The 17076-nt window shown below is 37.6% G+C and overlaps 1 protein-coding gene across 19 annotated transcripts in view; it reads right to left on the bottom strand.

Annotated features, from left to right (window-relative positions):
- MYO1B (myosin IB) overlaps nt 1-17076 on the bottom strand; it is a 179915-nt gene that overhangs the window by 1713 nt on the left and 161126 nt on the right. For 10 of the 19 annotated variants that reach the window (XM_040562192.1, XM_040562198.1, XM_040562189.1 and 7 more), the window contains 9 exons: nt 16694-16780; nt 16321-16407; nt 13821-13907; nt 10594-10668; nt 10030-10164; nt 9065-9171; nt 5926-6058; nt 4077-4229; nt 3081-3208 (listed from right to left, as the gene is read on the bottom strand). In XM_040562192.1, the coding sequence (XP_040418126.1) occupies nt 3081-3208; nt 4077-4229; nt 5926-6058; nt 9065-9171; nt 10030-10164; nt 10594-10668; nt 13821-13907; nt 16321-16407; nt 16694-16780 (992 nt within the window). The remainder of the gene's footprint in view (nt 1-3080; nt 3209-4076; nt 4230-5925; nt 6059-9064; nt 9172-10029; nt 10165-10593; nt 10669-13820; nt 13908-16320; nt 16408-16693; nt 16781-17076) is intronic. The other 9 variants (XM_040562201.1, XM_040562191.1, XM_040562203.1 and 6 more) reach the window with 2 other exon arrangements.

Here is a 17076-nt window from a genome sequence, read left to right on the forward strand (position 1 = left end):
TTCTTCCATTCACTGCTATAACTACAAAAAGACACCTGATCCTGCTTCTCCAGGAATAGTTTATAAACAATGTAATAAAATTAGAGAGAAAGTTGAAAGCATCATTAACAGTATTTTTGGTCATTTATTTGTACTCTGTTTTCAACCATCTACAATGCATCAGTGAGCTAAGTATCTTTTAAAACTAGATTCTGCAGACTAGTAGTCAAAGAAAAACATTAAACATGGTTGTTGGGTTTTCTTTTCATAAAATAATATATATAAAACCGGAAAAGCAACAATACTGTTCTTGTTCTTGCAACAATACTTGTTCTTGAAATACTATTTCTTGTCCATAGAGAAATTTACTTTCCTACCACACCATACAGAAATTAGTCATACCAACACATTCTTTGTCAGGGAAACAAGCTTTTCTCCCACTTAAAAGTGGATAAATTAATATATATATGTACTAGCACTCGTTACCTTGAGTAAATGCCAGACATCTATCAACTCCCTCCAACACCATTACCCCGTGACTTAGAAAAAGTTCAGCAGAGGGCAGCTGAAGCCACAACTCATAAAGAGAGGGCTTACGTTGGTATAAAACCCACATACACTCAATTGAGGAGGACGATTGCTCTGTCTGAGCAGCATTTCAAAAGCTCAGCAGAAATCGGGGTGAATGTTGAATCCTTAGGCCAGGAGTGAACTTGTAGTATGTAAGTGTTTCTGAATATCTCAGTAGACAGGGAAAATACTGTCAAATCTATTTTATAGCTGAGACTTCCAGATCCACAGAGTGCCTTCCTGCTGGCACATCAGAAATGTGCTGCAAAATAAACTCCAAGTCATTGTCTTCTGGGTTGCACTTACTTAGCATATCTAGCATTTTAACAACTCTCTGATTTCTAATACTTAGTTAGCCTTTACAGCTCCCTGCTCACCAATTAGGAAACTTCATTTCCTCCTCAGCAATCTCGAGATTTAGATACTTCCCACAGTTCAAGGTAAATTAATCTGGATTTGACCATTTTATACTGGATGAGAAATTTCAATGAATTTGAAGAATTGCTTTAAAAAAAAAAAAAAAAAAAAACATGCTCATACAGAGCATCAAACTTCTCACTGATCTGGACAGCAAGATTAAAAGCAATAAACAGGGCAGTGCTGCTTTTTGGCTCACATGCAGCAGTTGCTGACCTAAAAAGTCCTTTGTAACCCAGCAGATTTTCCCTTTTAGCATCCTTAAAAAGTCTTCCAGCAGAGGCCAAAAACTTCAAAGAATTCATCCTCCAGCCGGAAACCACAAATCAAGCTGACGGCATTGCTCAGGGGAGGAAGTGGCTGTGCCGCGCCGCCCCGCAGCCTGCTTTCCTGCTGAACAGCCCAGGCGCTCCCAGATTAACTTGTTCAGCGCTCCCCGCCAGGCAGGCATCTGGAAAACGTGAGCTGGTCTCAGAGCCATCATCTCCTGTCACCAACACTGCGTTTTCCTAGACCTTTCCTAAGTCTTCAAGCCTTGCCTACGAGTGTGCTGGCAACATAGGCAGGCAAAATGTGTCTTTGGAGTAGAGCTGGCCCTGCTCCTGGGCCATTGCTCCAATATAATATATATCTATAGCATTTCTCTGACTAGACTTAGTCCTGGATGAAAAGCATTTTTACTTTTAGAACTTCTCTTCCCAAAAAGTGGTGTACAGTAGTCAAAACGAGGTCAAATTTTCTCCTCAATTCCTGGTCATGCCTGTATCTAAACTCTGGCATGGAGACGAGAGTAAAGCTTCACCATGAACAGAGATGGGGCTGCTCAAAAAGAAGCAAACAAAACTTAAAATTATTTAGTCTGGATAAACTCGAGAGCAATACACGCTTGAACGGTTTTAGTCTCCAAAGCAAGACACAAAAACATATCCCAAAATGCAAGGCTCCCAGAAACCAGGCTGTTGGCCAGACATAAGGCAGGCTGGCAGGCCAGACAAGTGCAATGCATGCTTAAATTTTGTTTCAGTACTTTATTCTTCTGTAGCAATCACTAAACTAGAAACTTAATGGGGACAGCCACAACTCTTCTAGAGGCTAAAAACCACACACTTCAGCAAAAACGAACTAAATCACATCTGGCAATGGATGGAACAAAGGAAAATGGCAGATGTAATTTTCAAGGAAATAGCAAAATCAGCCTTTATATAAACCCTCAAATCTGAACAGATACAAACTGTAATCACCATCAGGACTCTAGAATACAATCAGTGCTGTGCAGCCAGATAAAAGGTTCAATTTTTGCCTGCAAAAACTTTACTTCACTAACATTAAAGGCTTCCAAACGTTGTTCTTTATTCAAAGTGAATAAATCCACCAAATCAACACTACTGAAATCAGGGGGTACTTCGCAAAACAAACTGAACACATAAAAACAGCGGACTAAGTGATGGAGCCCTATTCAACAGACTTCATGAACTCACACAAAAATATTTTTATTCCATGATTGCAAACACTGCAAATTCAGTCCTTACTTAAGGCTGAAATATGAAACTGAACCAAACTATGAAACAAACAAACAAAAACCACAGTAACAAAACACCAACAACTGGTGGCTGAAGCACCATAAGCAGGAATTTTAAGAATATATTTTTCACCATCGCAAAAAAAAAAAGGTAGAGCTTTATAGACATGCATTTAGTGAGGTGCTTTTCACTCTGCTTTTGTTGTTTTCACTGGAACTTGACACCTGGTGTCCACTCTGCCTAACTGATAAACATCTCAGAGGAACATGTGAAGTTTTCACTTCACACATGAAAGGATTTCTTCAAATGTATTGTCTTTTAACTGTATCTCATGCAGTATTTCTGCTTTACAGCTCTATTTGAAACTACATTAAGAAAAGGACATTTTCTCTAACGATTTTTGAGGGAATAAAAGCCAAAAGGAATACTAGAAATGAGTATTCATTGAATATTGGATCCTTATATACAAGTACTCTGTCAAGAGAAAAGAAGCATTAGTTACACAGTAGTGTTTTGTTTCTCTAACATTAGATACTGGACTTTTTAGCACATTGCATTGAAGGAAATGCACTTTTAAGCAAACATGAAACATACTCATCAGAAATCTCAATGTTGAGCTTCTGCTTGGTTTGGCTGAGAGTAGTGCGGTAAAGTTTAGTGGCCATTTCAATAAGGTGATCACTGCTCAACAGAAAATCCCCTTTAACAGCTGCTCCTGAACCCTGCAACAGGAAGGAAAGTAGTTAAGTTATTAGTCTTCTGTCTTGTAAATTAAACAGGGATGCAGTGCAGTTATCAGGCTCAAAATACAATTGACTCTTAAATAAAGTATAAAACTGTTGAGAATTAATAACTCTCCTTTCTGAGCTGAAAGGAAGGTCACCACCTGTCCTACATTGTGGTGTTTCTGTCTCCCTCTTTTGGCCATGCCACTATGAACTTGTATTTCTTTTTCAGAAGGGAACAGAAACCAATTAACACCACAATATTTGGATGAAGGTGGTCAGTATGAAAAAAGACACTATATATAGCATTCTTCAAATCCAGTTAAGCCAGAACACAAATGCCAGCATAATGATTTTAACAGAGCAATGCTGACAGTGCAGCAAAGTAAATATAGCACCAAACTAAGTTCTTCGGAACTGAGTAACCAAATGAGCTGTGCCATAACATGGATTTATTGGAATCACAAAAAAGGGAGAGAAATATTCTACCAGAGTGTCAGAAAGAATTATACAAGGAGCTAGAAAGGAAAACACTGTCACAAGGTATAAGAAGCAGATTAAAGGCTCATTTTACTAATGGAAAACGCTAATCCTGAAGAGGCTACAGTGAAAAATGAACTCTGATGTTCACAAGTAAATTATCATTCAGGATGTTATAACTGTTTATCATTCTGAATACAGCAACTGTTCTCACTTGGCTCCAACAGTTTTAAATCAAAGTTTTTTGCAGACGTGGTGAAGTTCAAAACCAATGCTCTAAACCTACAAGTTTACCACTTTGTCTGAATGCTACAAGACAATAAACCATTTGGATATTGTTGCATGCCAAACAGTCACATTTTTGTAATATAAAGTTGTAACCAACCTCCTTGAGGTGCACTGCAAAGAAGCCATCATTTTGGGAGCTCATGGACACTTTGGTAACATCTCCCAGTGGAACCTCTGACTTGATATTCCCAGACTTCTGATCCGCAAGGAGAACATTATTTTTGGTTAATAAGAAAATCCTGGATGTAGCCTGTGAAAATACAAAATTGCAAACTATTATCTACACAAAGAGAGAATTGGGTTTTACTGAGCACCTACTAAGACTACAAATAGTTCATAGAGTTAATAAGCTTGGCCCACATATGTAAATATGAACATTTGATGTTCAGTAAAAGCTTCAGATCGGTTAAAATTAGGTCGAATTTATTTGTGTCTAATTATAGATTGAGCTCTATATGAGCATAGCTCATTTTGGCACATATGTTTAGATATAAACAGTTTCTTTAATTACTAGCTTACAGTTATAAAATCCAGAAACTGAAAGTCAGAAACTATGCAAATCAGGATAACCTCATTTCTCATGCTCTACCAATCCCCAGGAAAACCAGCATTCCTTTTCAGTGACAGCCATTTCAGGACTAAGCCTCACATATTTACTGTTATTCACCTAAACCGTGTCACAACAAATTACATAGGTATTTTTTCCATGTTATGTTATCCTCCCTTTATCTATCAGAATTATTCTTTAGGTGGATGTACATTCATGTTTTCAAGCTACAAATATTTCTAAAGCATGGATGTGTGTTCTTAAATGAATATTGGAAAATAGTAAACTGTATAATAGAAACCTGTATTTGAAATGAGAGCTTTATCTACACAAACAACCTTTTGAACATGTAAGAAATGAATCCTTATTAAATGATCATTAAGGTCCCTTTCAATCCAAAACATTTTACGATTCTATGAAAAATGTATTTAAAATTTAAATTCCAAATAGCACAACTTATGTTTGGTGTAAATCTATTCTAAAATATAATGATAATGAATTATATAGCTTCTTCTCCCATAAAATTTTAAAGAAAAAAATCTTAGCCATTATAATCAAGATGTGGCTGTCTAAAGCACATAGAACCATAGCTCATTATTATTATTATTATTGCATTTTTTCTTTTGTTTTGTTTTTTAAACTTTGAGACACGTAGCCTGTGCGACTATAAGAAAGATATTGCCTTCATTTAATTAATTCCTTCCAAACTGAAAAATTCATTTGGCATCAACAGCAGACAACCTGATTTCACTCCTAAAAATGCATAAATGACATACATCTAAGAAGTTGAGATCTACTAGTAGCAATATTTAGACAGATATGGTGACAACAATTACATTTACTAAGGGAGGATAATGCTTTCTGTTTTAATAAGTATAATTTAAATGCAAACCAAGTTCTGTGTTGGCAGAAAAGAAAAAAAAGTACCCCGCATATTTAACAGCTTTAGTTCAATGATACAAGAAACTTGCTTCCTAATTCCAAAAAGTTTTTAATATCAATCAGAAGGCAGGCACAGCTAGCAAAGTATGCCACTCACAATTTAAAAACATAATTACACGTGATAATCAGGAACTTGAAAGACATACGTTAAGGTTTCCAAATATTTGAACAAGAACAATATTTTCTAAGTATTTATTTTCTTCAGTTGGCAAACAAATGATCTAAGTTTAGTACAAAGAGTGCATTTAGTCGTGAATCAATGCAGCCTGTTACCAGTTGATGAGATGCCACTTTTGCTTGGAAAAGTCACTGAAAAATACAAACCCAAACAAGATTGTAGAAATCTTTATGTAAATTTACAATGGGTGTTTAGAACCACAAATTTACATAAATCCAACATTACCAGGCTTGATGTAAAAAATCTACCCTTCTGGATAAAGCAATGCCATTTTGTTACCTTCCCATTAGCTCTATTGATCTTATTCACAACTTCAGCAATAATGATCTTCTCATCCACAGCATCCTTAAGTTTTTTGTACTTGGGGTTCTTGCTGATCTCCAGGTAAGCCCCTTGAAACGGCTGCCCAACACTACCGAGCAAAAACCACAGGAGAAACAGAGTTAAATAATGAATCTCACAAAAAAACAGGCACTGTTCCAGGCTTTGTGGAGTCAGGAGGTGCACCAAATACCACTTTCAACAACTCTATGCTGACAGAAGCTTCCTTAATCTTGGTTACACCTCCTGCCAAGGAAAGTCATTAGCTGCTTCATTTTTAGCAGAAGACCCAGACCCAAACATCCCAGAAACCTCTGCTCATAATTTGTGTCTGTTTTATACAGCAGCAAGGCGAAATGATATGCTCTTGTGTAACAGAGTAATTAGAGCAATACACCACTGAACGCAAACAAGACTCTTATCGTGGTGTTTGTTTATGCAATGTAATTTGTCCTTGCTCCTGCTGTAGAGCTGGAAACTGCAGCTCTGCCCCAAGACACCTGGGGTTGGTACCAGGTTGGTACACTTGGGGTATTCAGCGCGGCACTGTTAGCATTAAATCTGTGCCATGCAGGCATAACACATCTGTTGGAATCCACTTGGGAAGTCGTACAGAGTAGCGTGGATGTATCCCCCAGCACGTTATCCCCATGAAAGGAGAGAAGGGTACAAAACGGTATGCATTTTAGACATGGTCTCTTTTACATATTAGCAGCACAGTACTAGTGAAGAAAGAGAAACTCAGCTCTGAAGGCAGTAATAGGATATTTCTTTTCCTGCTCTGGAAACGTTTTCCAATTAAATGGCTCAAATTGTTATGGATATCAGGCACATGTACATCCTTGTACAAGCAATCAATTTTGATGTAAAATCACCCGGTAACAGTCACCGTTTGTGAAAACAGAGGAAATCCACCTTCAGAAAGAAAAGCAGCTCTGTTTCTGTGCAATATTTCAGAGAGACAAGAATTTGCCTTGAAGATTTGCTGCTGCTTGTTAAATGCATAGCAGGTCTTCACCCAGACTCCCTGTACTTGCAACTCACCCCATCGTTACCTTAGGGCTATATAACAACAGCTTCCCTATCAGTCTCTGCTTGTTTTGTTTAGAAGTCACTTTAACTGATCACTTTGATTAAGTTACACTCCAATTACAAAGTACTTTGCCAAGACAAGAGCCCAAAAGGAACCACTATGTTATGTACAAGACCACTACCTTTCTAATTGTGTCTCCAGCACACAGGAAGAGAAAAGGAAGGGCACTGGTATTTTAGTAATCACCAGAAGTCCCTCTCTGTTCTTAAATAATTATATTACATGCAGAAAATTAGCCACATTCTTCAAATCATTATCAAACTAACTAATCAGAAACTTTATACAATAATTTCCTCCTCCCATTAAACAAAAACAAAAAAACAAAAACACAACAGGAGCTAATCAGCTCTGAAAACAGTTTAAAAGGGAAAACGAGATGAAAATGTTTCTCAATCATCGAGGGGTGTGGAGTGCATTCTAACTTTCCACTAAGTTGCAGCTCTTTTGCTTTTGTTTTTATTAATTAGCATTATGAAACCATAGTCACCAAAACCATCGGTTCCCTCTGGATTTTGTCCCTGATCAAATGACAGGGATTTACAAGCTAAAAGTGGGACAAATTAACAGTTGCTTTCTACCACACTTACCACTTAAGAATGTTTTGGATAGAAATCGCTCAGCTATATGCTGCATAATATTGCATTGTTCAGCCTTGGTCTTTTCCACGTGTCCAAATTACCTAACCAGGGAGACAAAATTCCTTCCTGCGCACAGAGCTCGGCACTGATCAGATGTATACCGACTCAAATAAAACGGCTTGCTCCTGGAGAAATTCAGGGGCAGCATCCTTCTCTTTTCCCAACGGTATAAAAAGAGATCACAAAGCAAGTAAGGAGCAAATCACAAGCTGACATATACAGCCATTAAGTAAGTGATCTGCTGAAGGGAAGAAACAGAAACATAGACAGAGCGCATCAAAGGAAAAGAGGAAATGTCTCAGTAAAAAATGAAACAAAACCAAACCAATAAAATGCACAAACACCCAAGCGGTGCTTTTCCATGCATGGAAATGGCCCCATCAACTGTTGCCAGATCCTGGTCCTGTCTTGTTTAACAATGCCTTGTTCCGGCTCAGCGTTCAAACCCTGGTATATAAAATAAATGTCTCCTGAGATGGACGAAGCCTTTGTTTTTAAGAAAAATAGTTTCTCAGTTCATATTCACTTAAAAAAATCAATTTAACTTCTTTCAAAGACATCAGGTCTCTATTTCGCCAGTTTTACTGAATACAAAAAATGCATGCATTGCTTAAATAAAATCAGCTACTACTGCACTTCTGTAAGCAATATTAGCTCCACAGATAGCAATGACCAGAATTTGTCAGGTTTTAGGAACTCAATAATCTCAGAAATCAAAAAACTTACTTGTAGAGATGTTTCACATTTTTAAAAGTCTCTAATTAAAAAAAGAATTTTTGAAATGGAAATAAACGAGCACTTAAAAAAAAATCTTCCTTTCAAAAAAAAATTATATTTGCCAATGTATGTAACTTAAATTACCCAGACTTCACATTAGAGCATTACACTGAATGTACTAATTTTGAAGATGAGAGCAATCCCTGGCATGCCTCATCTGGGAGTGTCATTGTCACTTACAGCCTTTCAGTTTGCTCTGAGTTTAGAGTTGCAGGAACCAGCATGATGGAAACTAGGGAAAAGGACAAGAGTTATTCCCTTCTACAAGTCCTCCAAAATTTCACTACGCAAACAGGTCATAAGAGGTTAGAACAACAAAACATCATGGTTTGGGGACAGAAGTGTTCAGTAACACAGGATAAGAAGCCTGCAACAACATCTCATTTAGAGGCAAAATGAGGTCAGTAAAGCACATGATGTACCCACAAGTGTTCAGCAGTGCCTACAGTAAAATATTCCCAGGTGTTAAGAATTGTTAAACTAGGAAATGCACTTTCCTGCCTAAGATAAAAAAGCAAAATCTTGCATAGCTTCCTAATCTATGTAAGGATATTGAACTTACACTGAAAGCAGCAGAGTAGGTAATTACCTGGCTGGATATAAAGCCTTCTTGTCCTTGAAAAGTTCACTTGCTTCCAGTTTTTCTTCATATATAAGCTTCTGTTGATCGGTGAACTGGTCTCTGTACTTCTTACACTACAAAATATGGTATGTTAAAACAAACCAAAAATTATCCTCCCAGTTCTGATTTGAAGCAGCAGCACCACAGCCTAATGTTTGTTTATTGCTCAAGATACACATTCTTTGTATGCTTCTGAGATGACTCAGCTCGACCCTACATGCCACTCTAAAGTAGTAACAAGCCATGGAGGTGTTTTCCTCCTCACCCATTCTACGTACTTCTGAGTTACACCAAAAAACAATGTCTAAAAGATCTCATTTAAGCAAAACTGGTCTGAATACAGTGCTAGAAAGGTTCAACGAAACATACAAGTTCCACGCTTGGGTAAGTTTGCATAAGCAGCCATAAAGAACAAAACATAGCTGAGAGGACAAATTTGCAGCTCAGAAATGAAAACACTTCTTGACAATTCACAGAAAACATAGCCCACAAGCTCAGTAAAATGTCCGATCAGCACTTACACTGATTCTCACCATTCCCTCCATACGAAGGTCCAAAACAAATTACAGCTGACCACAGCTCCTAAGTAAAAAATTCCACTGAGTACTTCCAATGTTGGGCCGAGAGCTACTCCCAGACCTGGCCATGGACACAAGTACTATAAGCTACCAATTAACACGCAGCAGGCATGTGGCTTTAATATCGAGTTAAAAGCTGATGGCAGGAAGCAATCCTGTCTCTAGCCCCAAAAAGAAATAGACAGGATAGTTATACCCCTTGCAGGCCAAAGGCAATGATCTTCCAAAGAAATACAGTCATCCTGTTTGGAATGGGAAGAAATGCTTCCTAAAAATAGGCTCTTCAGGAAGGAAACAATCTACTGAAAATCATGTGATAACTTTCTGTATAGACTGGACCAGAATGTGCCCTACCCTCCACAAATGGAAAATCCTCTTTAGTTCCTTGTGAGTTGAATCCAAGAAAAGGTAAGGTCTCGCTGGCCAGTTTTTATCTATTGGCGATAAAGAAGGCATCTTATTCTTCATTTCCAAGAAGTATTTCTGCATCTGTGATAAAATTGAAGCAAGATGTTTTATTAATGTTCAAATACCAGAGGTACTGAAATAAACACAGCAAAGCATTGTGATTTGCTGTGTGATTAAAACCACAGTTACCAAACTGCAGCTCTCAGCTTTATTAAACCTGACCATAGATTTAAAAGAGCTGGGCATACCGAAAAATGCAAATTTAGATATCCTAAGTGTGTGACAAATGCTTAGTTAGTGCTACTCCCACACCTTCAAAACACTATTATCCTTTCTTTACAACATCAGAACATTGTTATCAATTTTCCATTTGGAAAATGGACATTTCCTTACAAAGACTATCAAGGCCACAAAACAGCTGTTATCTTTACAAGAAAACAACAACAACAACAACAACAAAAAAATTAAGCACAGATAATGTAAATACACTTTGTACGGATATATACATACAAGTCTCTGAAGGGTGAATTCATAAATTTTTCTTCCAGCATTGGCTCTGAAGAATTTCCTGTACTCTCTACGGACCTGAAAAGTTAAACAAACCCCTCAAAGTGAATACAAAGAATGAATGTGTTTTCTCTGGTACTCTTATAAATCTTTATGGTAGAAAATACTAAGAAAGCATAAGAACATGCAAAGTGTTCCCATAAATAAGAGCAGTAACTGGGTACACTTCAAACATATGAACCAGACCGTGGACCAAGAGTTCAGAAAATTACCTCAGATTACCTCAGTACAGTCAACTGCACACGGACAGAGAACTTTATACATTTTCCTTTGAAAAGGCAAGATATTCCAATACTGTTGAATTCGTAGAATTCTGAATCTGTTTTCATGGGCTTTTGCAAAAAGCTGGACTGAAAAAAGCAAGGTACCACTGGTGGTACATATCGTATTGTGTCTGAAGTGATACCGAACTCACGTTAATTACGTAGTTAACTGATGAACTGTTTCTTTATGATTTTTCTCCTTTAAAATTCTTAAAACATAAAGTTTACTATAATAAAAACAGGACTTTTTTTCAGAGAAGACATATATGAAAAAGTCTTCTTGCACAAACAGTCTTCATTCCAAAAATAAAATATCATTTTGGTGTTAAGAGCAGAGAATTAACACACAGGTTGCTTAATGTCAGCAAGCTTGACATTTGCTACTAAAATTTATTCAAAAATCAAGAAAGTAATCATTGAGGAGCACTTTTACAGGTGATACTACTGTTTTATATATGCTTCTAAATGTAATCTTTCAGAGTATTGCTTTTGCCCTTTTTATTTCTCTTAGCATTAATTAGCACAGCATCTAAATTCCTCTCTTAAGAAAACCCCAAACACCATCTGAAAGAGAGCACAACTGCTCTGGAGTTCCATGGGAAGCCCAGGCTCATGTCAAGTTAGCTGAAACATCCACCAACCTTCCTCAAACTTTGGCACAGCCTGGAACACACCTGCTACAAATTTTGAGCAAAAACCAGGGAAAACATCGTGGCTTCGCATAATTCACCCCAGAGCAAATTTAGTGGTTTTTAGCTTGCTATGTGCTGCTGAATTCACTGTAACCAAAAAATAAAGTGAAATCCATATAGGAAAAAAACATATCAGCTTGTAAGAAAAAGAAAAGCTCATTTGGCTTATCCTAGCATATCTTCTACCCTATACTGAGTGTGATGCATTTTAAGATAAGCCAGCATTTTGAAAGCAAGAATCTGTCACCAGTCTGGTGTAAAAAAAAAAAATAAAAAAATGCACAGATAAATGGGCTTTTGCTTAATTGCACAGTAAGATGCATCAACAAAACTGACAGTGTTCATCTGTCTTCACTCTGTGCAAATAATGCACATAATTTTGCCCTTCTCACTTCATAAGAAAAATTATTAGAGTTCTTATTCAATGATTTTCTGTAAAGTTTAATGCTCTATAATTGTTATATACCCCATATTTATTATCCAGTGACAGAAATTAGCACACCCAAAGCTACTCGAGCTGCAATGATCCCAAATCTCAACATGTTCTTACAGCCTTTCCTTAATGACAGCGCTTTACATTCTCCTTCCTGAGCTGCAAGGTGTGCAAATTAATTTGGAGCAAGGGGGTTAAAGCGCACCCACAGAGTCCATTTGTGCTGCAGGGAGGCTGTGGAGAAAGCACTGAGAAATGCAAGCACTTCCAGCAAAGCCTACCTCTGGACAGCACCATGAATGCTATTAAAATCTACTTATCATATAACTCAAAAAAGGGACAAGAATTACTGGCTTAATCTCAACCACTTGTATTGACTTTAAATCTTCACCTCCATATGTTTTGGGTAAAAATTCTTTGCTATCAGACAGATGAGAATTGCCTGTGGTAACAGTGGTGAACTGGAACTGCAGACTGGGATCCTGATCAGAAAAATCTGCATGTTTCAGGTGAGGCAGAAGTGCCATTTACACTACTTTGAAAATGCTTTGGAAAACCACACCACAGACGGGCAGAAACATGTTCCAGCTGTAATGTGCCTTAAAGGTTTTGGATTCATCAGTTTTCATTTAAATGCTGCTGTTTGATATACAACAGCCTCTGAGTTCTCAGAGGGACATATTCTTGTTTTAAAATCATAAAAACAGACCCACTTTGGCAGTAGTACCTAAAGCATGATTCTGATCTGCAGAATAACTTCTTAAAATGGCTCCTTTGTATTTCCAGCTCTGCTTTCCATGTATATATTGTAATGTAATTTTTATATGCATAGCATTCATATGTTATATATGATTATATACTTTTCGTAAGTATTTACCCCCTTTCATCCTTGTAAGAGTAAGTATCAGAATATAGGAGCTGGACTTTTTATTATCAAGTTGTTCCCTTTCATCCTTTTGTAGTCTCCAGCATCCCCGTTAGCCAAAGTGGCACCCAAGCCAGACAAAACTGATTTGGATTTCTGCAGTTCTTCTGGACTGTATCCATAAAACCACATTTGAAGAACTATGAGCACAACTGTATCACTTAAATCACATGGGTACAGACCTAAAAACATCCCAAGTTGCCATTTTCATAGTCTATTCACAGAGCAGAACTACGTTTTTCCAGATTACAAATGCGTTTTCTTTTGCCAACCAGTCCCTGAAAGCAAGGGACAGAAAACCAGAGCCCATTGAGTATCGTAGCTTTTCTGGGAACTGGCAGCTGCCACCAGCCGTGGATATCTGCATGCAGTGCCATGCCCTCCGAAGACTCGATGGAAGTGCCAGCACATTGCCATCAGCTGGGCACCGTGCCCTGATGCTGGACACTGGGCTCTAACATGAGTCAGGCAGCTCTGCCCTGCCTCCCATTCAAACAAGCAGAGGTCATAATAAGAAAATACATACTTGTAATCTTTCCAGATAGGACCTTTGCCAACGTAGGTCAGGTTTTTAAGTCAGCAGCCATAATAGAGTCCCTTTAATCTGACATTTGTCTTGAACATGAAAACTGAAATTCCTGATATGACAAAAAAACCCTAGCACCTAAATATTGCATTAAACGAGGCACATTCAGCTTTCATATTCTGCTCTAAAGTCCGTGACAAAAGCAAGCAACAGAATTTGTGTAAAATCATCCTTACTAGAGATTCCCCACTCCTGCTCATTTATTAAGTGTTAGTAAGGTGCCACGCTGTATTGAGTTCGTGTAGACAGAAGGGAGTGTTTAAGAAAGTACCTTCAGTCCAAGCCAGTAAGCCCAAATGACTGCAACAGCATGCTTACGCCTAGCCTCTTCCTTCAAGCGTTTCAATTCCCTTCGAGCCTAAAAGGTTTAGATAGTGAACAAAAGAGACAGCCCGATGCAGACAGCACAATGACCAGGAAAAGGCTTCTCCCAAACAGAACAGCCAACTTAAAATCAAGGTACAGAGAGACAGAAGAACAGTGTTTAACCTTCAAAACCCGACATGTCAGTGTGAATTGGTGTTAAGCCACATATGAGGTCAAAAAAGCCTCAATTTGCAATTTTTATTTATTTATTTAACATATGAGAATTTTGTCTACCTTCTTATTTGCTGCTAGCGTTTCCATCTCATCAGGTGTGCACACCTTGCCATCAACAGTAAGTACCACATGATCCAAATGATGTGCATGAAAATCAAGACTCACTAAAATCTCACTGTCTTGTCAATCTTTCCACTGGCAAGTGCTGGTGCATAATTGAATCAACTTTAAAACTGTGTGCGAGGATAATTACTGGCCCTGCACTGAGGGCTTTTATGCTCGAGGTGTTTTTGATTTTTATGTACTTTAAAAAAAACAATCTCCGGCCTGGTAAATTATGTCTTTCTCTATGGAGTGAAGAGGTAAGCCCCCCAGACATAGTGCCTTCCGTGGCTGCACCAACCTCCATTTCGTCAGTAATTCCCATTTTAGGAAAGCAATTTGCAAAGCAAATTCTAAACATAAAGGCACATATGGGCATCTGAACAGAATCTCACAATTTAGAAGATACCTGTACAGTTGTTACTTTGTTATTTGATTATAAAAATCAAGTGGAATGAAGAGCATGTTTTTTGCTCATTTGAATGGAACTAAAGCTCCTCCCATACTGCATTGGCAAAACAAGCATTCTGCAAAGTTAAGTATTTGTCTGCCTTGTGAAAAGGAAGGGAAACGAATACTTGAGGTCTCTGGCTTTTCTTTAAAAGCAAGTGATCTCTAAGGTAACTTAGAGAAACTTTTGTTTTAAATATTCCCTTGGGAAAATATAAAATATCAAACCGATAGCAGGTTTATCTTTTATTAGATACTGTATGTTGTCTAATCTTAATTCAATTTAGATTATTACAATTGTGTTTACATTTAAGGAGTAATGAGTCTATTTTTCATGAAATTCCAGTGAGACAATAGATAAAACTAACTACGACAACCTGTTAAAAATTATCCAAATCTTCTAAATATTTAAATTATGAGCTCTAACACAATTAACACTATTGCATTAATTTCTGGTCTTGTCCTTTTTAATTCTAAAGAACATCTTGAACTCAGGAAAGTAAATATCTGTTCTGCAGCACTGGCCAATTTTATTGGTGAAAAGTGTCAAATCGATGTGTTGCATTTAAACAAACGTAGAGGAAACAGTGTCTCTGTCAACTTTCACAGCTACCTAAATAATCAAGCTAAATGAACAGGCTCTCTAGAGTGAGGGAAATTCTATATGTTTGTTTGATTCCCAGGGCTGCCATTTCATTACATATCTAATAGCTTTATATAAAAATAGCGAAGTTCAAACTCAGCATTATACTTCAGATGTGATCTGAGCACATTTCTTCATGTTTGCAAGGTGTTCGGACAAGACTCCCTGACCTAAATAATAACTGGAAGATGGTTTAAACTTAATGAAGTTACAGAATATTATTTTCAACTAAGGTAAGAATTTATTAATTGAAACCAATAAAATTTTGACCTCCAGTGAACAGCATTTCAAATGTTCACAAAACCCACAAATGCAGGCCGGGGATTAGCAAGAATCTTTCAGTGGGACTTTGCTTCTGAAAACAAACAGCTGATGCTGAAATTCCTGGGATTTTTCTAGGGCTGTGAGTTTAGAACTGCAAACTAACATCATTTTCTCCTCAGGTCATAAAGCCACGCTTTCATTGTAGTTACTAAAATTTTCTTACTGGTTTAAATCGCAACCAGAGAATCAATTAAACCAATTAAAACTACAATGTAGTGAAATGAATAGCATTGGTTTGAACTTGTAAATGAAGACTGCTCAGGGTACAGAATATACAGCCTGATGAAAATCTCAATTAGATCTCTAGGACAGTGTCACTGAAAGCACTTGGGGGGAGGGGGAGGGAAGCACCAACAAACCACAACCTTCTCTCCCCACCACAAACCATGCTTTGCATATTTACATGTAGTTAAATGCATTTCCTCATTTGAGAATACTGGAGTCTAGTAATTTTTAATCTAGTCTAATGGCTTGTTAGTGCAAACCACTACTTGGCTGCCATGCAAGGGATTTCCTACTCTACGAAAAACTGACATACAAAATGCTGGCAGATTTATTAAGTGTGGCATGAATGGAGATGGAGGCAATCAATGATCATGCTCTATTATTTTTAAGTCAATTGTATTAGTCATTAATTCTCGCTATTTACTACTGATTAATTGTTGATATTGTTGGGTAATGAAGGGAGGCATGTGACATGTGCATGAAGTACCTTATATCCAAGCCAGTAAGCCCAAATAACAGCAATAGAATGTTTATTTCTAGCCTCCTCCTTCAGTCGTCTCAGTTCCCTTCGTGCCTGTGATGTGTTTGAAAATGGGATATAGAAAAGCTTAGGGAAGAAAAGGTTACTGCAAGTTCCCAACAGTGGAAGAAAGAAAAAGAAACCAGTCACTACAAACAGCAAATATTAAAGCGTGTCCCGGCTTCCCAGATTGCACCAGCTAAAACATGTTAGCAGCAAAGAGAAACAAAAAATCAGCAGTTTAAGCCATTGAAGATATTCCCAGCTAGCTTTACGCTCAAGGGCCTTCTTCATTCTATGCAGAGACAATCAAGTGCAGGATTTGTTACCACTTTCTTACCTGGGTACCATGCCAGTAAGCGGCAATTATTGTGGCAGCCTCATTACAACGCTTCTGATGCTTAAGCTCCCGAAGAAGTTTCCGAGCCTGTAAACAATTGAAAATAACATATTCGACATAACCCAAGATCTCTAACTATCTATATAATGGCAATGAGACTTTTCTTCTGCACAGTGTATGCCTTATCCCTTTAGTCTGCAATAAGCAATAAAACACAGGTAAATTGCAAGGTTTTAGGTCACGCTTAAGGCTGCTGTCAGACCAGGCTTTTATCCACAGCACTGGTACCACAAAAAAATATGTTCTCCCTTGAGAGAACATAAAAAAAAATAACAACTTGAGATGATGCTTTTACCCAGTTTTCTTTGAATAACACCCACGGA

Source organism: Cygnus olor, chromosome 6 (genome assembly GCF_009769625.2).
Source record: "Cygnus olor isolate bCygOlo1 chromosome 6, bCygOlo1.pri.v2, whole genome shotgun sequence".
Taxonomy (NCBI): domain Eukaryota; kingdom Metazoa; phylum Chordata; class Aves; order Anseriformes; family Anatidae; genus Cygnus; species Cygnus olor.